Source organism: Acomys russatus, chromosome 23 (genome assembly GCF_903995435.1).
Source record: "Acomys russatus chromosome 23, mAcoRus1.1, whole genome shotgun sequence".
NCBI classification, from domain to species: domain Eukaryota; kingdom Metazoa; phylum Chordata; class Mammalia; order Rodentia; family Muridae; genus Acomys; species Acomys russatus.
Genome location: NC_067159.1, coordinates 46,509,275 through 46,529,498, shown reverse-complemented (window position 1 = coordinate 46,529,498; position 20,224 = coordinate 46,509,275). Strand labels below are relative to the sequence as shown.

General features: G+C 46.9%; 1 protein-coding gene across 1 annotated transcript in view; it reads right to left on the bottom strand.

Moving 5' to 3' along the window:
• The window catches only part of Ddah1 (dimethylarginine dimethylaminohydrolase 1), a 131,261-nt gene extending 113,055 nt beyond the window's left edge, over window positions 1-18,206 (bottom strand). The window contains exon 1 of the mRNA XM_051165860.1: window positions 17,773-18,206. Within this exon, the coding sequence (XP_051021817.1) occupies window positions 17,773-18,075 (303 nt within the window). The 5' untranslated portion in view covers window positions 18,076-18,206. The remainder of the gene's footprint in view (window positions 1-17,772) is intronic.
• Between the last annotated feature and the right edge of the window lie 2,018 nt (window positions 18,207-20,224).

Here is a 20,224-nt window from a genome sequence, read left to right as displayed (position 1 = left end):
GTCACTTCCTTTGTTCCATTCTTCACTGTATGGAATTGCAGTAATGTGAACAATTTTTCTTTTACAAAAAAAAAAAAAAAAAGTCATAGAACACAGGAACTCTACAATAACGGTTTTGACAACTGAGATGTTCATATTTTAATCTGCTTAATTAAACACGGTAAAATTGCTTTTCCATCAGCAAGTGCCATTTTGTTAAATTGCACTGAAGTCAGTTTAATGAGAGATCTAAGTTCCTTGATTAAACTTGGTCAGAACGGTAACGTGGGAGAGAGAAGGAGGCCGAGATCTGCGCCTCAGCTGTCACTTGGCTCTAATCTTCCTGGTAGGTTAAATCTAGTTGTGCCCAGGCATGACTGCGACTCTGGGAAAGGAGGAGGAGAAGCTGGCACCAGAAGCTCTCGCAGAAGGACCCAGGCTGGCAGGGACACCCAGCATATGGTAGGCTGGTGCTCAGCCCAGCGTATTTACCAAGCAGATGCGTGAGAAGGGCTGACAGAACATGGCACCTGAGGTCTTGGCCGCACGCTTCAGGGGTCAATCTTTGAGTTTTGTATTAGAGACCCAGAAGAGGAAATCAGCAGAGGGTGGAAGTAAATGTAAGCCCAGTTAATGAAACCAGTTGACAGCTTGAGCATACGGAAGGAATAACGGTCACCTCAGGGCAGGCTAAACAACAGAAATGACCAAGCTGGCCAACCGACCTACCGGCCAATAGACCTCTTATTTCCTCTGCTAATAGTGGGGCACTGACTGCTCACAGAGCTTGGAACAGGGCCAAGCCAACTGCTAAGAAGGATGGGCTTGCGGTTACAGTGCATATTGGTGCAGTGCTAGTGCACATTGCAGTGATAGTGACCATTAGTGCAGTGCTGGTGCACACTTTGCAGTGCTAGTACACATTAGCGCAGTGGTAGTGCACATTGGTGCTACACATGAGACGTGGCGCTGCTCGTTTATCCTCTCAATGAGAGGTTTCACTGGGAGACGGTGAGCCGCACTGGAGGGAGTCTACAAACCTGAAAGCTGGAGCACAAGACAGCATCATGCTTTGTGCAAAGTTCATGCTGTTGGACTGCATCTTTGGGAAGTGTGTGGTATTATAGTGATGAGAGAATAAATAAAAAGGAAGTGAGACACCCCTGCCCCGCCTCCCCCCTGCACAGAGAGAGAGGGAGAGGGAGACGGGGAGGGGCTGGCCAGCAGTCATAGCTGGCCAGAGATAAGTAACTGTGGGGTTACCATTTGGGGCAGGTTTAAAGTATCCTCCATCAGAGAAAATGACATTAATAAGAGTAAAATCAGAATTGTACGAACAGGAGCAACAGTACTTGTGACAATGTCTTTTGAGCATAGGAAACATTGGTTCTGAGCCAATAGCAGATCTGAGGAGAGAAGTGTGTGGAGCCAAGGCCTTACCTAAGCCTTCACAGACATGAAAGAACTTAGCTATGGGGCTAAGGATGGTGGGGCTCAAATCCGGGCATATCACCCTGCCTTATTCTTGTCACATCCAGGGACATGATCTGGGCCTATGAGCACCTGTAGCCCCTCAGCCACAACACAGGTGCACAGAGGGTAAGTTGAGGAGCTTCTTAGTTACACTGTGGCTTATTACTGCTCCCATTGGTGGCCTGGGGTCCATGACAGCAACTGAGCCATGGAGTCAGGATAAAAGTTATTTCACAACAATGACAATCTATGTCCCAACTTCCATGTGCTTTTCAGGGAATTTCCCCTGGATTGTCTTTGGGAAAGCTGAGTAAGAGCTAGTGTGGGAGGTAAAAGTGGAATTAACCCTGAGGGGGCGGCCTCCTTCCAGGAGCAGGGAAGATTCTTAGCACTCCGGTTCAAACTGGTTTTTACCACACTCTTCTGTGCTTACAAGTTAAGGTCAACATTCTCCACAAGCTATCTAAGTATTTGGACTAGGTCTCTGCCAGGAAATATTAAACATGGCTAGAGGTGGCAGCCCCTTCTGTGTTTCTCTGGGTCTGGAAGGCTTCTGAGATAGCCATATGGTGAGGGGCAGAAGCAATGTCTTCAGCAGGAGAAGGCCATGTCTCTGTGTCCTCTTTGCTCAGCAGACTCCAGGGGGCACAAAGCTAATGGTTGCGTTGTTGATATCGTCAGTGTCTTGGGAAGCCTGATCCTCTAACAAGAGTCTCAGTCTGCATGCCTGCTCTGGCAGAGTTACCGAAAGCCCTGGCTTTAGAGAAGAAACGCTGGTTCTCCAGCACGGCCTTAGGATCACTAGGGTTCGGCTCTGTTTTTGAACGTAACCCTAGAAGGTCCCTGGTCTGGAAGCATGGTCCCTGTGAGACAGGTGACTGGGTCACAACTACTCTCACGAATGGGTTAAGACCGTCTAGCCAATGGACAGCACATTCTCCACAATTGTGTGGAGAGCAGGGACTAACTTGGACATGAGCTCTGGTGCCCCCTATTTGACAACTTCCCCTTGGTGGGGAGGCCTGGTGACACTCAGAGTTAGAGTAAGCAAGCTACCAGGAAGAGAACTGATAGGCTGTGGTCTTATAGTGGGGGACAAGATACCCTTCTGTCACAGACCTGGAGGAGGGGAATAGGATGAAAGGGGGAGGGAGGGGTAATGGAAGATACAAGTGAGGGGATAACAAATGAGATGTAATCTGAATAAATTACTTAAATAAAAAATAAAAAAAAAAAAAGACCATCCCATGGGAGAGCAGCCTGAGTTAGCTACGGAGAGAGTGGGGTTCTGCAGTAAGGGTAAGCTGGTATGCTCCTGCCATCCTGCTTTGGGTTTTACCGTCTTTCCTCTTTTCCTTTCCTACACCTGGGCCTCTCATTGGCACAGAGCTCACTCTGTGCTGGCAGGGTGCCCGCACAGGCATGCTGGCACTATGACATTTAGACCACCCATGCAGTGGAGTTGTGGACCACCTCCACCTTATAAATTATGGAGACTCAAGTGTTTTGTTCTGAAGTAACAAGCTGGGCAAGTGTAAATAATAGTAACTAGCTACTGAATCTTACGACAGTGACTGTTATCTTGTTTGAGGAGACAATGCGGGCAAGTGGAGTAAGTTGGGGCCTCTGCACTGGTAAGATGAGATAGAGGGCTTCACAGCACAGCACACAGAGTGCAATACTCAACAGTCATGCTTGGAGGGCTCCCAGCTCCGAATCCTAACACGGTGTACACCCTGACAATCATTGACCTCCTGGTCTCTGCTGACCTGAATGTTTCCCATTTGCTCAGCAGTCCCTTAGCCTGGGAGGATTCCACACGCAGAATCACAACCAAACACTGAAGGGTCATCTCAGGCAGGCTAGCACTGGCTCTCAACTTCTAGAGAGAACCATGGGGCTGAAGGTCCACCTTCAAATGTCCTGGAATAGCACGGTGTAGATGCTGAGCTTGCTGCTCAAAATCAGACACTCTCTAACACCCACAGACACAGTCCTTACAAACTGCTTTTTTATTTTTTTGGTTTTTTCGAGACAGAGTTTCTCTGTGTATCCTTGGCTGTCCTGGACTCACTTTGTAGACCAAGCTGGCCTCAAACTCACAGAGATCCACCTGCCTCTGCCTCCCAAGTGTTGGGATTAAAGCTGTGTGCTACCACTCCCAGTCGCTTACAAACTACTTTTACATTCATGTCTTCATTCAAACTTCCCTAGTTTATAGGTAGACATTCTGAAACCCACAGTGGTCAGTGTTAACCCTCAGGAACATGGCCCTTAATAAAGAGGTTAGGGGCTAGTGAGATGGCTCAGTGGGCAGTGTTTGCCACGCAAGCAAGAGAATTGGAGTTTGGTCTCCAGTACCCACCCATGTAAAAGGACAAGCCTGATGGCAAGTTCCTGAAATCCCAGCTGTAATATCATCCCAACTTGATTTTAAAAAGAATAAATCATGTCTAAGCACACAGATCGATTCTGTGGTGCTGTGTGAGCAAACCTTGATACTGAACCTGCCAGATCGCTGGGAAGGGTCTGTGGCTCTGTCTACCGAGAGCCTGATTTTCTTGTTCTCTCTGGCTCTCACACTCTGCCACACACAGATACGTGATTTGATCTTCCTACTTGGTCACAAAGGGTCACTACCCTGCCACCAAGCTTCCACCTACTCACCTGCTTTTTGATCTGTGCTGAAATTTCTTTGTTGAAAACAGCAAAGATTGGGCTGGAGAGATGGCTCAGCGGTTAAGAGAATGGCCTGCTCTTCCAGAGGTCTTGAGTTCAATTCCCAGCAACCACGTGGTGGCTCACAACCATCTGTAATGGGATCTAGTTCCATTTCTGGCATGCACTAACATGCATAAATACATTTTTTTAAAAAAAGGAAACAGCAAAGATTGACAACAAAGACTAAGATGATAATGTGTAACTTTTATCTAGGTCTACGTAAGTAGGCTTCAAACCTCTTTACAAAACACAGGAAGAGATAGACGTCACTGTGTGATCCACAGCACAGGAAATGCACATATGCACCCATGTACAATGGAATCAAAGTCTGCATCTGATCATCCCTGGCTACATTGTGATCAGGGACACACTGTCCTAGCTCAAGATACTCACGCTCACCTGCTAACAGACAAACAAAAGTATTGGCATGACCCACTCAAGGGACTCCATAATCTGCTTATGAAATGGAACCTGCCATTTGAACATAACCACGCAGAGTTACAGTATAAGGACCAATCCACAGTGTCCAAGGAGATACCGGGAGAGGTAAGGGAGGATAGGACAGCCCCAGGAGCTGTACGGACAATCTCCTTTGTGGACCATTCCAGAAAGACAAAGCAAGAATGGCATCAGGGAAGGGAATCAGCATGGAGGTGTTACCAGGAACTTGTGAAAAAGCAGCTCATTTTATAAAAATCTCTCCTGAACTCACACTTAAAAAAAAAAAAATGAAACTTAAGAAATCCTCTAAGCATTTTCTACGGCCACATTGCCACTAAACGTCATTTACAAGGCAGGGACTAGAGGAACTGGTTTTATTCCAACGTTATTCTGAATGTGTTCGACCATGTGCGTGCATGTATGCATGTGTGTATGTGTGCGTGTAGACAGGAGTTTTAAAGCAAGCCAAGGGACAGTGGTTGTTATAGCTGTGGCGACTGCAGCCATTAGGCTGACCTCTGACCTCGGCCTGGGCAGTGCTGGTTTGGAAGAGCGTGTTCTGAATTCTAATTGAGCCCTCAGCTGCACCGAGGTCAGTGGCCAGTGTCGTATATGTTTTTCCACATTTACTGTCAAGAAAAGCCACTGAACTAAACCCTCATTACTCCTCACCCTCAACAAGAGGCTTCTATGGGCTCCATACAGAGACTATAGTAACCCTCAGCGTTCATGCAGACAACCAAGGCTCTGTGAAAAGAGGAGAAGGAAGACTAGGACATGGCGACACTATTGCCCACCATTTTTTAGCTCCAGGTTGCACAATTCCCCTTTCTGACAAACACACAGAGTCATCACTCCACAGAGTCTTCAAAGGCCTCTGAGGGCACCGCGTGTGTGAGGGCAGAAAACCCACTCCTAGGAGTCAGCTGCTCCGCTGGTAACAGGGCCACTAATGCAGCCCAGGCCTCCATCTTCCTGTCCCCAACACTATCTCGTCTCCAAACAGCCACATATATTTGCCGATATTTCAGTCCCATTATCAACAAATGTCGAAGCTGGCTATTTAGGAGGGGGAAAAAAAATCCCTAAACTCTCTATAGCCATTTGTATACAAAGGCTGGATTTTTATGTAGCATGGAAAGAATATGAAGGGAAAATTGTGAATTGAGTGACTTTTCAAAGTCACCTCCAGGCCTCTGGGATGTGTTCTGAGAATGAACGAAATTCATAATTATGCTGTAGCAATTCTGCGTTTGGATTTATGCTAGAGTTTTCTGAAATGAAAAATACACTCCGGGTTTCCATCCTCATCCCAAGGCAACATGAGTTCTGGGTCATGCTGGTGTCAGTAAAGCTTCCCACGCGCACACACACACGGTCTGTGCTGGGAGGAGGGCTGCCTCTTGGAGGGTGTGACCTCTGCGTGGGGAGGAAGGTGGACTCCTGCTGCCGAAGCTGCTCTAAAACAATGTGAGGGGACGCCAGCTCTTATGGAAGTCAGTGTCCTCCCAGCTCACTCAGGGCAGCCTTCCCTTAAATGTTCTTAAACGTCACCCAAGGAGAGAGAGAACCAGAGAACCGGTTTCTAGCTAAGGATGAGACCGGTACCTTCCACCTCCTCCTGTTCTCCACTGACACCCACTAAGCCACCGTGGAAGGAGGGACTCAGCACGGCTGGACGGACAGGGCTCAGAGGGTAAGAGAACAATCACCGTGAGGAGTTGACCTGAGAGGGTGAGAATGCGGCATGGCTTACTACGTGGGGGACCTTCCGAGAGGTTGGTTGTGATTCCCAGAGTCTACCTGGCCCATGGCATGATCCTCAGTGATTTCTGCAAAAAGCCTGAGTGGAGCAATCTAGTTGAAAGGAGAGATACAATAGACTTTTCTATTTTGTTCTCACCATGAGCCAGAATAAGAAATATATTTCATTTACTAAGTTAGTATGCACACAAAACCAAATGAGCCAAGTTTTATGAAATAGTTCCTTTTCTGTGTTGCAATAATATGCTGATTTTAAAAAAGACAACTAATTCTATTACTCTAAAAAATAAAAGACCTAGTCATGACCCATTGAGTTGATTTCATGACCTACTGGTGAGCCCAGAACAGCCATCTGAAGAAGAACGGCAAACAGTGCAGAGAGCCTTGTCTTCAAAATGTGCTCCAACAGCCAGGCGGTGGTGGCACACACCTTTAATCCCAGCACTTGGGAGGCAGAGGCAGGCAGATCTCCGTGAGTTCAAGGCCAACCTGCTCTACAAAGTGAGTCCAGGACAGCCAAGGCTACACAGAGAAACCCTGTTTTGAAAAAACAAAAACAAAACAACACAGAAAAATGTGCTCCAACGATAGTTAAGCTGGTTCCATATTTGAAAAGACAGGGGGATGAGAAGCCTAAAGCCAGAGAGGGTTAATAGATACGAAGATTCTGACTGAGGATTACAGCACCACAAAGGAAAACAGAAAAATACAAAATTGGCTTGGTGACACAGCTCAGCAGGGAAAGGTGCTTGCCACCAAGCTTGACAACCCGAGTTCCATCCTTAGAACCTTCAGGGTAGAAAGAATGAACTGGCTCCCAAAGTTATCCTCTGCCTTCCACACATGCCCCATGCACACGTAACACAACCAAACAAAATGACTCCTAAACCTGGAGTGTCTTAAGAAATACAAAATCAAGAGCAAGGATAGTATGGGCATTTTAGAATGAATTAGTAGGCTTGACTTTCTCACAAAAATCTCTTGAACTAGAAAATACGATTAAAAGATAATTAGCCTGAAATATGACCCACAGCCAAAGTGGAGTCATATTATTTTTTTTCTCCTGAATCAAAAAATTAAGGGAAGAAAATGCATATGCTTGCCCTCTATTATTATTTTACAGCTATACCATGAAATTTGCTAATTTCAGCTTTAAAAAAAAATAATTTCAGGATAATGATCTCTAGGTTTAGCACCAGCATATACCCTCCTTCTTCTACCCAGTGCTCTAATTGCACCTGTGTGTGCAGCCGCAATGGGTAGGAGGGCTTGCTGCCAACAGCAAGGAAACCATCATCAGAAAGAGTCAACCCAATGGAGTGGCAATCACACATGGTTTGATATACATGTGAGATCTTCTGAGATTTTGGTAATTGTTCCAAAAATCCATTAGGAAGTCAAATACAATCATGCCTATGTTATACTAACAAAAGTCTTCCTGTGTACACAGCTAACTGCAGGAAGGGAACACTCAAACAACTAGTTCTTCACGTTATATCTTTATTTAGAAAAAAATATAACTTCATCATACAGTTTCAGAAGACAAAAGTTAAAATCTTGGAGACAACTCCATAAGTCTAGAAGCACAAATGGAACACACAGAGAGTTTATAACAATTACCTGGGCAAGTTAAGAGGCTTGCCACAAAAATGTGCCTAGAAGCTCTTCTCTTCCATACCCCTGCACGGCACTCCCACTTTCTGCTGGCCGTTGCTCTCACGGTGATCACAGAACACAACTGGCAAACTTGAGTGAAGCTGATGGCGAGAACACAAACCATGTGGACCTAGGCTCTTAGGCTACCTCACTGCTTTTTTACTCAATCTCTTCAATGGGGAAAAACCGCCTATCAGATGTGCCGTAAATGGCTGAGTAAATAGAGCCTTTGAAACAGATTTAGCAAATTCAGCTTCATCTTATAATGGGTTATCATTAGCCAAGGCACAAGTTTACACTATAGGTTCATTAACTGAAACAAGTATAATGCCTTGGGCTGAGGAAGACCCCGCATTTATTCATGCAATTTTATCTCCTCATGGGTATAAGCCATCATCATCTTCCCATGTTTCCCCAATCTCTTTCCTGTTCAGCTTACACTTCCCACCCCAATGAAACCTGAGTTTCAAAAGGAAAAAACAGCATCTTCCAGTGAAAAGAATGTTTATGCTAACACCATTTCAGAAATTAAAACTAGCATCCTCCTGGGCAGTAGTGGTCCCTCCATCGCACACTGCCTATTGCAGGGTGTACAGATCTCAGCCCATGATTACAGATGTGCCTCCGGAGTGGGCTACCTCATCTCAGCATGAAGTTCCATGCTGAGTGCTGCCAAGATGAGATTTGTGAATAAAAATGCATTTTAATACCAAATAAAAATGAAGAGTTTTCTTTCCTGTCATTGGCATGGGTAATGTTGTATACAGTAGGCATGGACAATCTTGCATACAGTAGGTGTTAGCATTCTGCTTCAGCCTGCCTATTTGTGATGTCATTGCTTACCTGCCACAGGGGCATGACCCTAACCAGGGCCATATAAAAGGACAACCGTCCATGTGGCCCCCTCTCACATTCTCTCTCTCTCTCTCTCTCTCACCTCTCTACCCGCTTCTCCTCCCTCCCTCTCTTAACCCTCTTACTCTTCCTTTCTCTTCTTCTCATTCTTCCTCTGTCTTTCTCTCTCTGGGGTACCCCTTCCCCCCTTTTTCCTCCCCCCCATGCTCATGTAATAAACTCCTCTATAACATAATATCTGCTGCCTAGTACCTTCTTATATCTTATATCTTATTACCTTATATCTCATTGCTTTCATCTTTAATCATAACAGTAGTCATGAGTAAAATTGCTACAGTACAGGGATCAGGGTTGCTTGCTACATACTAGTATGGACAATGATCGGCCAAAGACGGAAACTAACTGAACAGCAAAGAACACACTGATAACTAGTAGCACCAACATAAGAACACGCTTCTAGAGTTTAGCAACAGAAGAAATGAATCTCAGGCCCGAGGAGGACTTGGGACTAATTCAGGGTGTGTTCCAGAGTTCCTGTGCGTGCTACTTAGGAATCCGAGGAGATGGAGACCATTGCCGAGCATTTGGGTAAGAGGGAGGAAGGAAGCCCACTTAGAAATGGGGGTCTGCGTGCTAGACAGCCAGATCCATCCAACATAAAAATAAGAAGTGCAGTTATAGATGTGACGGCGAACTTCAAACCCTGCACCTGAAGCCTCAGGAGCAGAGAGCACTGGCAAGGGCTGCTTCTCTGCATCTTTCCCAACACAAATGAACTCCTCTTCCCACTGCTGCCCTTCCCATCCTGGACCACCTAGCTTCTTTTATCTGGAGAGGCTGCCTCTGACTGTTCTAGTTCATTCTTACGCGACCACTGTTCTTCTGGGAGCCCGAGGATGGGTCAGACACTCTGGGAATGTCCCATCACTCACCAGTTCTATCCCAGAGCCCCATTCCCCACTCTGCCAGTGGTCTGCTCCCCTGACTGGACAAAGGGCAGTGATGCTGTCAATCTCTCCAACATTGAACATTGGGTCTGGCACATGCAAGCGCTTGCTGCACACATAAACACGACTGGTCCAGCTTCCCAAGTTGTTTTTAGCACTATCACCACATTCTCAATCACCGCTATCCAAAAATTAAAAAAACAACAACAATAACACTATATTTATTAAGCAATATGAGAATTACCCAGGTGTGGTGACACATGCCTTTAATCCCAGCACTCTGTGAGTTCAAGGCCAGCCTGGTCTACAAAGAGAGTCCAGGACAGCCAAGGATATACAGAGAGACCCTGTCTTAAAAAAACCAAACCAAAACAAAACAAAGAACTAAAGCAAAAGTCTTTTAATGAGGACAAAGGTTACTTATTTGCATACATTCAGCATAAGCCACTGACTAACAACTCACCCTTCTAAGCCCATTGGGCTCAAAACAACAGAACCGCCCCATCTGACTTTCAGCCCAAACAGCCAGGCCCAGCAGAGGATGTGCTGGGGAAATTAAACCTGTAGCTCTTTGTTCTTTCATCTTACACTGTGCTGCAGGGATTCCTCTGTCATTCTTGCTTGGCTGATCTGGGAGACAGGAGTCTAAAGCCTGGTGACTCATGTGTTTCTAGGGGATGGATGCCACTGCTCCGTCAGCACCAGCTCCAGGAAGACAATGAACATTATTCAATTACTTGACAATGACAAAGTTAACTAGGTTAGCCTTAGGGACACATAGTTTTAAGTAAGATTTGTTGCTTGAGGTTACTCTGGTTAGAAAGTATCTACTCTCGAAATGAGCCTGAGGACTGACTTAATACCTGGCATCAGTTTGAGGAAAGCAAGAGTAACTAATGTCAAAGGTCACCTGATCATCTTTATGGAGCACTGTGGATTCAGTCATGGCGAATAGATATTTAAAGACATATGGAGTGAACAATGCAATGAAGTATGTATGTATGATATTAATAAAGCCATTTTCTCTCATTATAGATTTAGTTATTTTATCTTTGTGATTCCTTCTTGTTTGGGAGGAGTTTCTTTTGTGTTGTTGTTGTTTTTCAAGACAGGGTCTCTCTGTGTTGCTTTGGCTGTCCTGGGCTCACTTTGTAGACCAGGCTGGCCTCAAACTCACATCAATCCTCCTGCCTCTGCCTCCCGAGTGCTGGGATTAAAGGTGTGTGCCACCACGCCCCGGCTGTGATTCATTCTTGATAAGGAAGAAAGAATGGCTACCGAATATGTAGATCTCCATTCAGCAAATTCAGAAAATCTTCTCAATGATAACAGGTTTTTCACTGGCCCACAAAATGAAAGCTAAACAACACACCTTTTAAATAAGCATCTCTAGGGGTTGGGAGATGCTTCCGTGGTTAACACTCTTGCCCAGACAGTGTGAGAGCCTGAGTTTGGAACCCCAGAACTCACACAAATGCTGGGCAGGTGTGGCAGCCCATCTGTAAACTGTAGCCTCACAAAGCAGAGAGAGAGAGGATCGATCCCCTGAGGTGAGCCATATATATGAGGTCTGGTCTGACTGAGACCACGCCCCAATGAACTGTGGAAGAGTGATTGAAGATGATCCCTGATATAAACCTTGAGCCTCTGTGTAATTGTGTTACACATGCATTTGCTCCCCCACATCGTGTTCCCACACCTTGCAAACATGCATTTTCCACCCCCTCACACACCCAAATGGAAAAATAAAACCAAATACATCTTCAAATTACAGTAGATTGTCTCAGAAAGGTAGCTGGAGACAAACATTTCCCCACCAAATCTTAGACTTCTCCATAGTCAAGGATTATATAATAGTGGATAGATTACTACCATGACTATAATAAAACTGATTGGAAAGATATTAGAGCTTAATAAAAAAAAAATTCAAATACATGCAAGAGCAATGCCCCAGGACATGTGAGCTGCGGGGGATCCAGGCCTGCGTTCCCCTCTAGTGGCTCCTAGAGTCTCACCAGGGAGCTCGTTTTTTTTACCTAAGGGTCTCTACTGAAAGTCAGTCCCTGCTCTTTGCTTTCTTCTTCATTTCCAAAGCATTTGAGTCCCCCCCTCCCCTCCCCTCCCCTGCACGCCCCCCACCCCCTCCCCCACCGCGTACTGGAACAGGTTCCGTTAGTGGACACACCTCTGTCTCTGATTCACACCAATTTTCCAATGTTATTGCCAAGCCCATATAGAAAAGTTGAAAACGAAACACCCGGAAAAGAGCCAGTTGTCCTAGCCATTGTGGGGTGATGGTTTGCTGTTGAGAGCAGCCTCTGGTGAGGTCTCTTCCCATCAGTGGCAACCAGAGGCATTTCTGACTATGGCTGTGAGTGGCATCCTCACCTGAAGTCACACGGACGCTTGAGGAAATGCACATGTTTGAGAAGCAGCCGTCTCAGCCCGGCGTGGTGGCGCACGCCTTTAATGCCAGCACAGAAGCAGAGGTGGGTGGATCTCTGTGAATTCGAGGCCGGCCTGGTCTACAAAGAGAGTCCAGACCAATCAAGGTTACACAAAGAAATCCTGTCTCGGAAAAAGAAGAGGAGGAGGAGGAGGAGGAGGAGGAGGAGGAGGAGGGGGAGGAAGCATCTCCTCTGCTCACAGACGATACAGTTATCAATAAACTCTGCTGTGCAATTTAAAGGTTCATGTAAATGACAATTCCTATTACAGATTCACTATTTTATTTTATGTGCGTGTTCCGCCTGCGTGTATGTAGGAACACCAAGCACATGCCTGGTGCTGGAGGTCAAGCCGAACCTAGATTTCCTTGACTTTTAAAGAGAGTAGCAATAGTACCATCTTTCAGGACCCATATACTCAAGCATTTGGCCGTGGTTACCTGTTACTGTTCAGCACAAACTTTGTCTCTGGAGGCAACATAAGAAACTCAGAACCAAAACGTACAGGTCCTGATATCTAAGTGTTCTTATAGAAAAGGACTGTCAACATAAATGTACATTCTTTTAAAATGTTTTATTAATTCCTTGAGAATTTCATAAAAATCCGTTTTTATGATATTTTATCTTCAGTTCCTTTCTTTATCTTCTCCCTGATCCACTGCCAGCTTCCTAATGCCCTAGCTTCATGTCACTTCTTGTTTTAATTCTATGACCCATTGACTCCTATGACCCGTAGACTCCTAGCTGTGGGTCACACTGTTCCCTCCCTCCACTTAACATGGCCATTTTCCCACTCGCCTCCTCCTCATCTGGAATTTATATTACCTTAAGCTAAGCACCATCTTCTTCCTAAAGAGGTCTGTAAGACTCAAAATGGTTGAAGAAAGAAAAATTAAAGACATCATCGTCATGTGGAAATAAATAGGTGTAGTTTCTCCTGAAAACTGCAGGACAAGTGCCTGAGAAAGGACACCGTTGACAGTTTTGTTTAAGTAAGCCTTGGCAGTTAAATCCTTCTGAGAAGAAGATGGCTTTCTTCCTTCTGAAGAAAATGGCTTACTGGTTTCTCCAAGAGTGGAGGTAAGGCTGGGACATTGCACGTCCTCAGGTACACCCTGATCTTAGGCAATCATCGCCCACACGGAAAGTTTAAACATTAGACCATCCCCCAATGCTCACACTGTCTTCAGTCCCGCTGGCTTTTAATTTGTTTATAGGACTTTGACTCTCAGGCGTTGCCTACCCCCCTTAGGAGTACAACTGAGTTCATCTGTAACGCGATTGGCTTCTCGAAGTTATTTGTTTCCTAATTATTAAACCTATTAAAAAAATATCCCAACCCAGGAAGACACAGAGCTGTCAGTGGATATGGTTGCTGACTTTCTGTGTATACAGTTGTTTTCACTAACTCTGCAGCTTTCCTCACAGGGCTTCCAAGTTCCAGGAATCGCTGGAAGCCCTCTCGGCTCTTCTAAGGAAGAAAAGTTATTAAATACAGCACAATGCTTTGATTAAGAAATACTTTCTCAAGACTTTTTATTAAAAACAAAGCAGTGATAAATGACAAGAAGAGTCAGGGAAGGACAGAGGACTGACGCTATAAACCACCCGTGCTCATAATGAAATGTTTACGACTCTACCAACTCGGAATGCTTATAAAATATCAAATATATCATTAGAAATGAGGGTGGTGGACCATGCCTGTCATTTCAGCACTTGGGAAGCTGAGACAGGAGGACTGCCACAAGTTGAACATAGCCTGGGCTATATAGTGAGCTGCAGGCCAACTGGAGCTACAGCGTGAGACCCATCTCAAAACAAAATACAAATCCCTCCTAAGCGGAGAGAAATAAGTTCGGCCAAATCATAGAAACGTTTGACCTACAATATATTTTCTGTGTCTCTTGTGTATTAGGCTTTGGAAACAAAATAGGAAACAACGTAGACAAGATGCCCGCTCTTACAAGATAGCAGAGGGTAGGGACCTGTAGGCAGGCAACCACAGGGTATGAGAAACATCAGAAAGGCAGAGGTGGCCAGGGTGGGCGGCAGGGATGGGGGTGGGTGGGTGGGGATGGGGGTGGAGGTGCGGGCACTCATATGGAGAAACAATTCAGGCAGGGAAGGTGGTGTCTAATGTCACAGTGAGTGGGGGGGCGAGAGCTCTGGAATCCTACACACCTTAGTTCTGAGGCTGGTTTTTTCCTTGGTGCCACTCTGTATCCCTGGGCAATTTATGCAATCTCTTGACTCTGTTTCATCCATAATGATACTGGTGAATGAGCATTGATGAAATGCACGTCACAGACCTGGCAGTTTGCAGGCAAATGGCAAGCACTCAGTAAATGTCAGCTAAAATGGCATTAATGGTGATAGCAGGCCAAAACAGCAAGGTTAAGGGAAGAGAGGTGAGTTCCAGATGAAGGAAAACTGTGCATGCAGGAAGGAGGTCCTATGAATGAGCCAAGTGTTGAGGAAGAGGATGCAGAGATGATGACGCTAAAGCTGGGAAGGCAGCAGAGCTCACCTCAGCTGGTGCCGCTCTAGAATTCTGTTCAGAGGAGAATCAAATTTGTGTTGGCCATCTTGGCCTTGGTGTGGAATGCAATGGTGAGTAAAGCGACTGCAGACAGGAATACCAATGATGAGATTTTTAAAACAACTCCTGGGATGCTGTAGGTTTTCACACACACACACACACACACACACACACACACACACACACACACACACACTCCTATCTCAATCTAAAAAGGAGCCTGGAGTCAACCATTAGCTTGTCTGTTTAGCATTTCATTGACTGGCTGACTGACTGATGGATTCACTCATTTGTTCAATCAGCATCTACACCTAAAGTCAGCATTCCTTCCTTCCTTCCATCCACCCACTCATCCATCTATCCAAAGAGCATCAATACCGGACAGCTTGTCTGTCCAGCATTTCTTTCATTCATTCATTCATTCATTCATTCACTCACTCACTCACTCAGTGAGTATCAACACTTGAAGTCCCTTATTTTTCTTTCACCCATCCACCTGTTTATTCATTTATCCATTCACCGGCCATCCATCCCTGTGATGTTGGCAGACTGCGCTGTAAGAGATATTAGCAAGCACCACCCTGCTCACCAGAAGCATCCCACCTAACCATGATTGCCCATCTCTTCTCCAGCCAGGTGGGGAGCCTTGGCCCCCAGGCGTGAGCAGGAGCAGAGGTGCTCTGTAGAGAGGACATGGTGGTCCCATAGAACAGACTAAGATGAAGCCCAAGGCATGCCGGTGGCCCTGGGACACAGAAGGTCACTAAGAACGTTAGTGTGCAGCTGACGACTTCCTATTCATGGACCATAAAGTAACAACCAACGTTTATTCAACATCTGTCTGTGGAGTTCAGGTGGGCTTACATATTTATCACCACTTTATGAAACAGGTATTGGTATGCCCACGACAGAGTAGGAAGAATTAGCCACGTGCCTAGAGGCACAGAATCAGAGCAATAACGCTGGGCCCCAGCCTGGTGCTCTTACTCTCTATGCTGTGTGGTCTCTGGAGCTGGAGCTGTAGTTCAGCACTACAACGATTACCTAATGGGCAAGGTCCTGGGTTCAGTGCCCTATACAGAGAAAGAAAACACAACAAGAGTTTGGGGTGACCTTTGGCAAGTGTGGGCCACTGAGCTGCTGACTGCAGGGTGGAGTCAAATTGTGACATTTAATATATCAAAATCTCACCAGATGAAAGATCATTGTTAGCTCAGAGCCGGGCATGGTGGCGCATGCCTTTAATCCCAGCACCTGGGAGGCAGAGGCAGGTGGGTTGCTGTGAGTTCGAGGCCAGCCTGGTCTACAAAGTGAGTCCAGGACAGCCAAGGCTACACAGAGAAACTCTGTCTCGAAAAACCACAAAAGAAAGAAAGATCACTGCTAGCTCTTATATTGGGAAAACCAAGGCTTGGAAAGTTAATTATAGTAATAACATGTTATTTGTGTTACAGAGATGTACCTTACAGAAGTAAAATGCAATGGATAAGGATGGTCACAGTCAAGAGAAGAAATGAAGACTCCCATCAGACGAGCACCATTTTGAGAGTTTTGAAGTCTGTTTTACACATACCATATGGTAAGAAGTACATCAGAAGTTATCCACCATGGCTAGGTTTATATTAGGTTAAGACAGAGTGGGAGCCTTTGTATAGGTCAGTCCGGAAGGTGTGACAAAAGGAAAGCCGGTGGGCTAAGAGAATGAGGCCTGTTACTCTTGGCATGTGCTGAGAAAAGCTGATTACCTAAGTGACAAATAGGTGGACTTTGATTGTACTTGGACTCTGAAGGGTTTCACCAGGAAAGCAGAGCAAATGTGGAATCAGCATATTTAAATCCTAAGCCCGAGGAACTATTTCCAATATGACAGAAAAGAAGGGGGTGGGAATCCCTTCAGATATAAAAGAAAGCACCTGCATCTTGTTACCCTGCTGGATGCCAAGAATGAAGGAGATTCTCTGAGCCTTGGCTCTTCCCAGGCAGCAAGAAGAATCCCAGGCAGATGGCATCTTAAAATCTAATCTTGCTCTATGTGTCTCTCTCCCACTAACCTACATTATTTTTAAAGCACCCACAGCCGTTTCCACAAGATAAAATAATTTGTAGGCACTACTCCGCGCCCCTTTAAGAACACACACACACACCCACACACACACAGTAAAGTCTTAATTGCTGAAAGGAGGGGAAGGGAGGGGAGAGGGGAGGGAGGGGAGAGAGTACAAGAGGAGAAGGAGGAAGAGGAAGAGAAAGAAAAATAAAAGTTACAGAACTTGTAAAAATAAATAAATAATTAACACTGCTAATGAAACATATGCACCCAACTCCCCGCAGAGAGCACAGCTTTTCAAACCCGGCCTATCCACACACACATTTAAACACAGTTCACTAACAAACGTTAAACACATTCGCCTGCCAAGTGCGTTCTTCAAGACTCACTGGCCACGACTGAAAAGTAACTTGGACACCCCCAGGTCACTGGGCACAGGGGCTCCCTGATGTCACCAGGGCTGCCCTGCCAGGAGCGCCCAGCAGGACTTGGGAGGCGCCTCCCCACCCACCCCCACCCCCCGCCCCTGCCGAGCCTCCAGAAGCCCTCCTGGAGGTCCCTTCTGGGTTTTCACTGGCAAAGAAACAGTAGCATTGACTTAGGCGCTGTGTAATTTGCAAGATAGAAATGGTGGCGAGATGGGTCCCCAGCCCTGCCACCTGCCCGACCAAGTCCGCGTCACCACACTCCAATGGTGATCGCCTCGAAGGCTCCCGACAGCCTGGAGGTGTGAACAATGAACTTGTCTGGCTCGGATCGTCCACACCCAGACACACTGCCCCAAGTCTCGCAGTGGGAACTTAGGAACTGAGCCCGTGGGGTCGACTCCACGCGCGAAAGGGCCCACGCGCGCGTTCCCCCGGCCGCGCCCCTCGCGTCGCCTGCCCGGGGCTGGCGGGTTACCTCCTTCCTGCGGCTGGGCGCCCCGGGGCGGGTGATGAGGGCGGTCTCCTCGCACACCACGGCTACGTCCTCCACGAACACGCAGTCGGGCAGGCTTTCGTCGGCCGGCAGCTGCACCACCTGCAGCCCCAGCTTGCTGCCCAGCACGCCCACGTAGAGCTGGTGCTGACGCTCGGCACGAGCGAAATCCACCTCTTCGCCTTGGGAGCGCCTGAGCGCGTGGCGGCACAAGGACTCGGGCGGAGCCCGCACCACGGCGTGGGTGGCCCGGCCGAAGACGGCGGGGTGGCCGAGGCCGGCCATGGCTCACGCAGAGAGACGGTGGCGGCTGGGCTTTGGCGCGGCGGCCGCGTCCTTCCGAGAGCAGCGCGCGCTGAGCCTGCAAGCCTGCGAGCGCCCGGCAGCTCCTCTTGGCAGCGGATGAATGTGCTGCTGCGGGAGCCCGGCTCGCGCCCGGAGCCCTGCCCGCGCCACTGAGCATGCCCAGAGCTCAGGGAGCCAGCCCAGCGCCCGCGCGCCTACTTCTGCGCTCCCGCATCTGCCGCAGCTCGGCCTGGGTCAGTTGGCATGCGGAGGCCGGAGACTTCTCAGCAATGATTCCCTCCCTGGGCCTAGGTGTGTGTATCCCACCGCAGGTGCACGCCTCACAAGGTCCCCCATAAGGACCTGGAAATCCTCCAGCAGTGCTGTACCGGACCTGCTGGAGAGGACTTAGTAATGGTCAGGGGACCAGGTGAAGGACGATATGGCTAAACTTTCTCACTCTCATCTTCCCTCGTTATCCAGTTCATGGGACCTAGATTCCCGGCATGGCAGCCTGTCCTTCACCCATAGTGTCTTGACTTTCTCCAGAGTGACCTATTGGCCCAAGTTTAACTCAATATTGTAGAAAGGATACATTTCTTCCCACCCATGAGAAAGAGCAATCCAAGAGACAGACACACAAATATAATACATATCTATAAACCTCTTTTGCAAACAAGCAAACAAATAACAAAACAAAACACTAATACTTCAAGCCCACAGGCAACTAAAAGCAGGAGGAAAGCTTAGTCTCTTCCTTCATCTTGTTTTTCTCCTTCATCTGATTAACTCTTCGCTGCTCGCGGCACTCATTCAAGGAGTTCCCGCCTAAACCAGCATACCAACATACCTAAGCTATCTCCCTGCAGGGCAGACAACACGGAGAGAAGCTGGGGGAATGCCACTGTGGACTTTAACAACGTCCTATTCCACACTTTCCCAAAGTGCACTGGAAAGTCACTGTTAAAATAAACCCGTGGTCAGGCAGTCGTTCATGGTACACGCCTTTAATCCCCAGCACTTGGAAGGCAGAAGCAGGAGAGTCGCTGTGAGTTCGAGGCCAGCCTGGTCTACAAAGCAAGTCCAGCATAGTCCAGGCTATACAGAGAAACTCTGTCTCAAAAAAAAAAGCCAAAACAACAACAACAAAAACATAAAAAATAAAACCAAAATAAAATAAAATAAAATAAAATAAACCTGTGGTAACCTTGAGTGCCAGAAACAGCCGAGCTTGGGAGACATACCATCCCTGGTGGGTTCACAGCACCCCCTCCGAGCAGGAGTAACCATCTCATCCAGTTCCCAGAATACCTTCAACAACTGAGACTGTAATTAGGGACAACTGGACATCTGAGCAGTGCAAACCTCCCTCCTACCCTGACTCTTCCTCTAGATAAAGTTCTTGTCAGGACTCCAAAGATGGACTTGGGGGTCTCTGAACCCCTTTATCTGTACTTTTAATGAAGCCGCATTCATTAAGTCTCCTTTCCCTGCCATTCAGCAATACTCTCCTCTTGGGGACTGGTGGCTGAGCTTAACCCATGGGGACTCCCAGAGCTGGGGACATTTGCCCTAAAGCTCAGGTAAAACATAAAACCGGATCCCAACACGACCATTTCTGAAGAATACACGATATAATGCTCGTCTCCAGAGCCTGCAGAGCTAGGAGCAAGCACATTGCCCCTAAGGTAGAAATACGCACACACTGTGCAACCAGTTCCTTGACCTTGGAAAGGAGATTCCAGCTTCCTCCCAGCCTCGCCCTTCCTGTGGGCGCACACACTGCGGAATTCCTGTTACTGATTGACCTTTCCCTTTCCTAACCTCTCAAGAGTCTGTGCTTTGTTTCCTGATGATGCAAAGCCTCTACCTTTTGCTCTTTATACATCAGAGTTTAAATCGTGCAGAGGTACACCCTTCTCAAGGAGACTATCCTCAAAAATCCCTTTTCCTCGTGTTCTGCAACACACTACCAATTTAAAGATCATCTTGATAATCAAATATTATGTATGAACCAGGTGTCTGGGCTTGGTGTCTGCCGTCCAAGTACTAGGGAGGCAGAGAGGAAAGCTTGAGCTAGCCTGACCTTTAGAATGAGTTCTAGGCCAGTAGGGGATACATAAGCCACATATTTATATGTATACACATA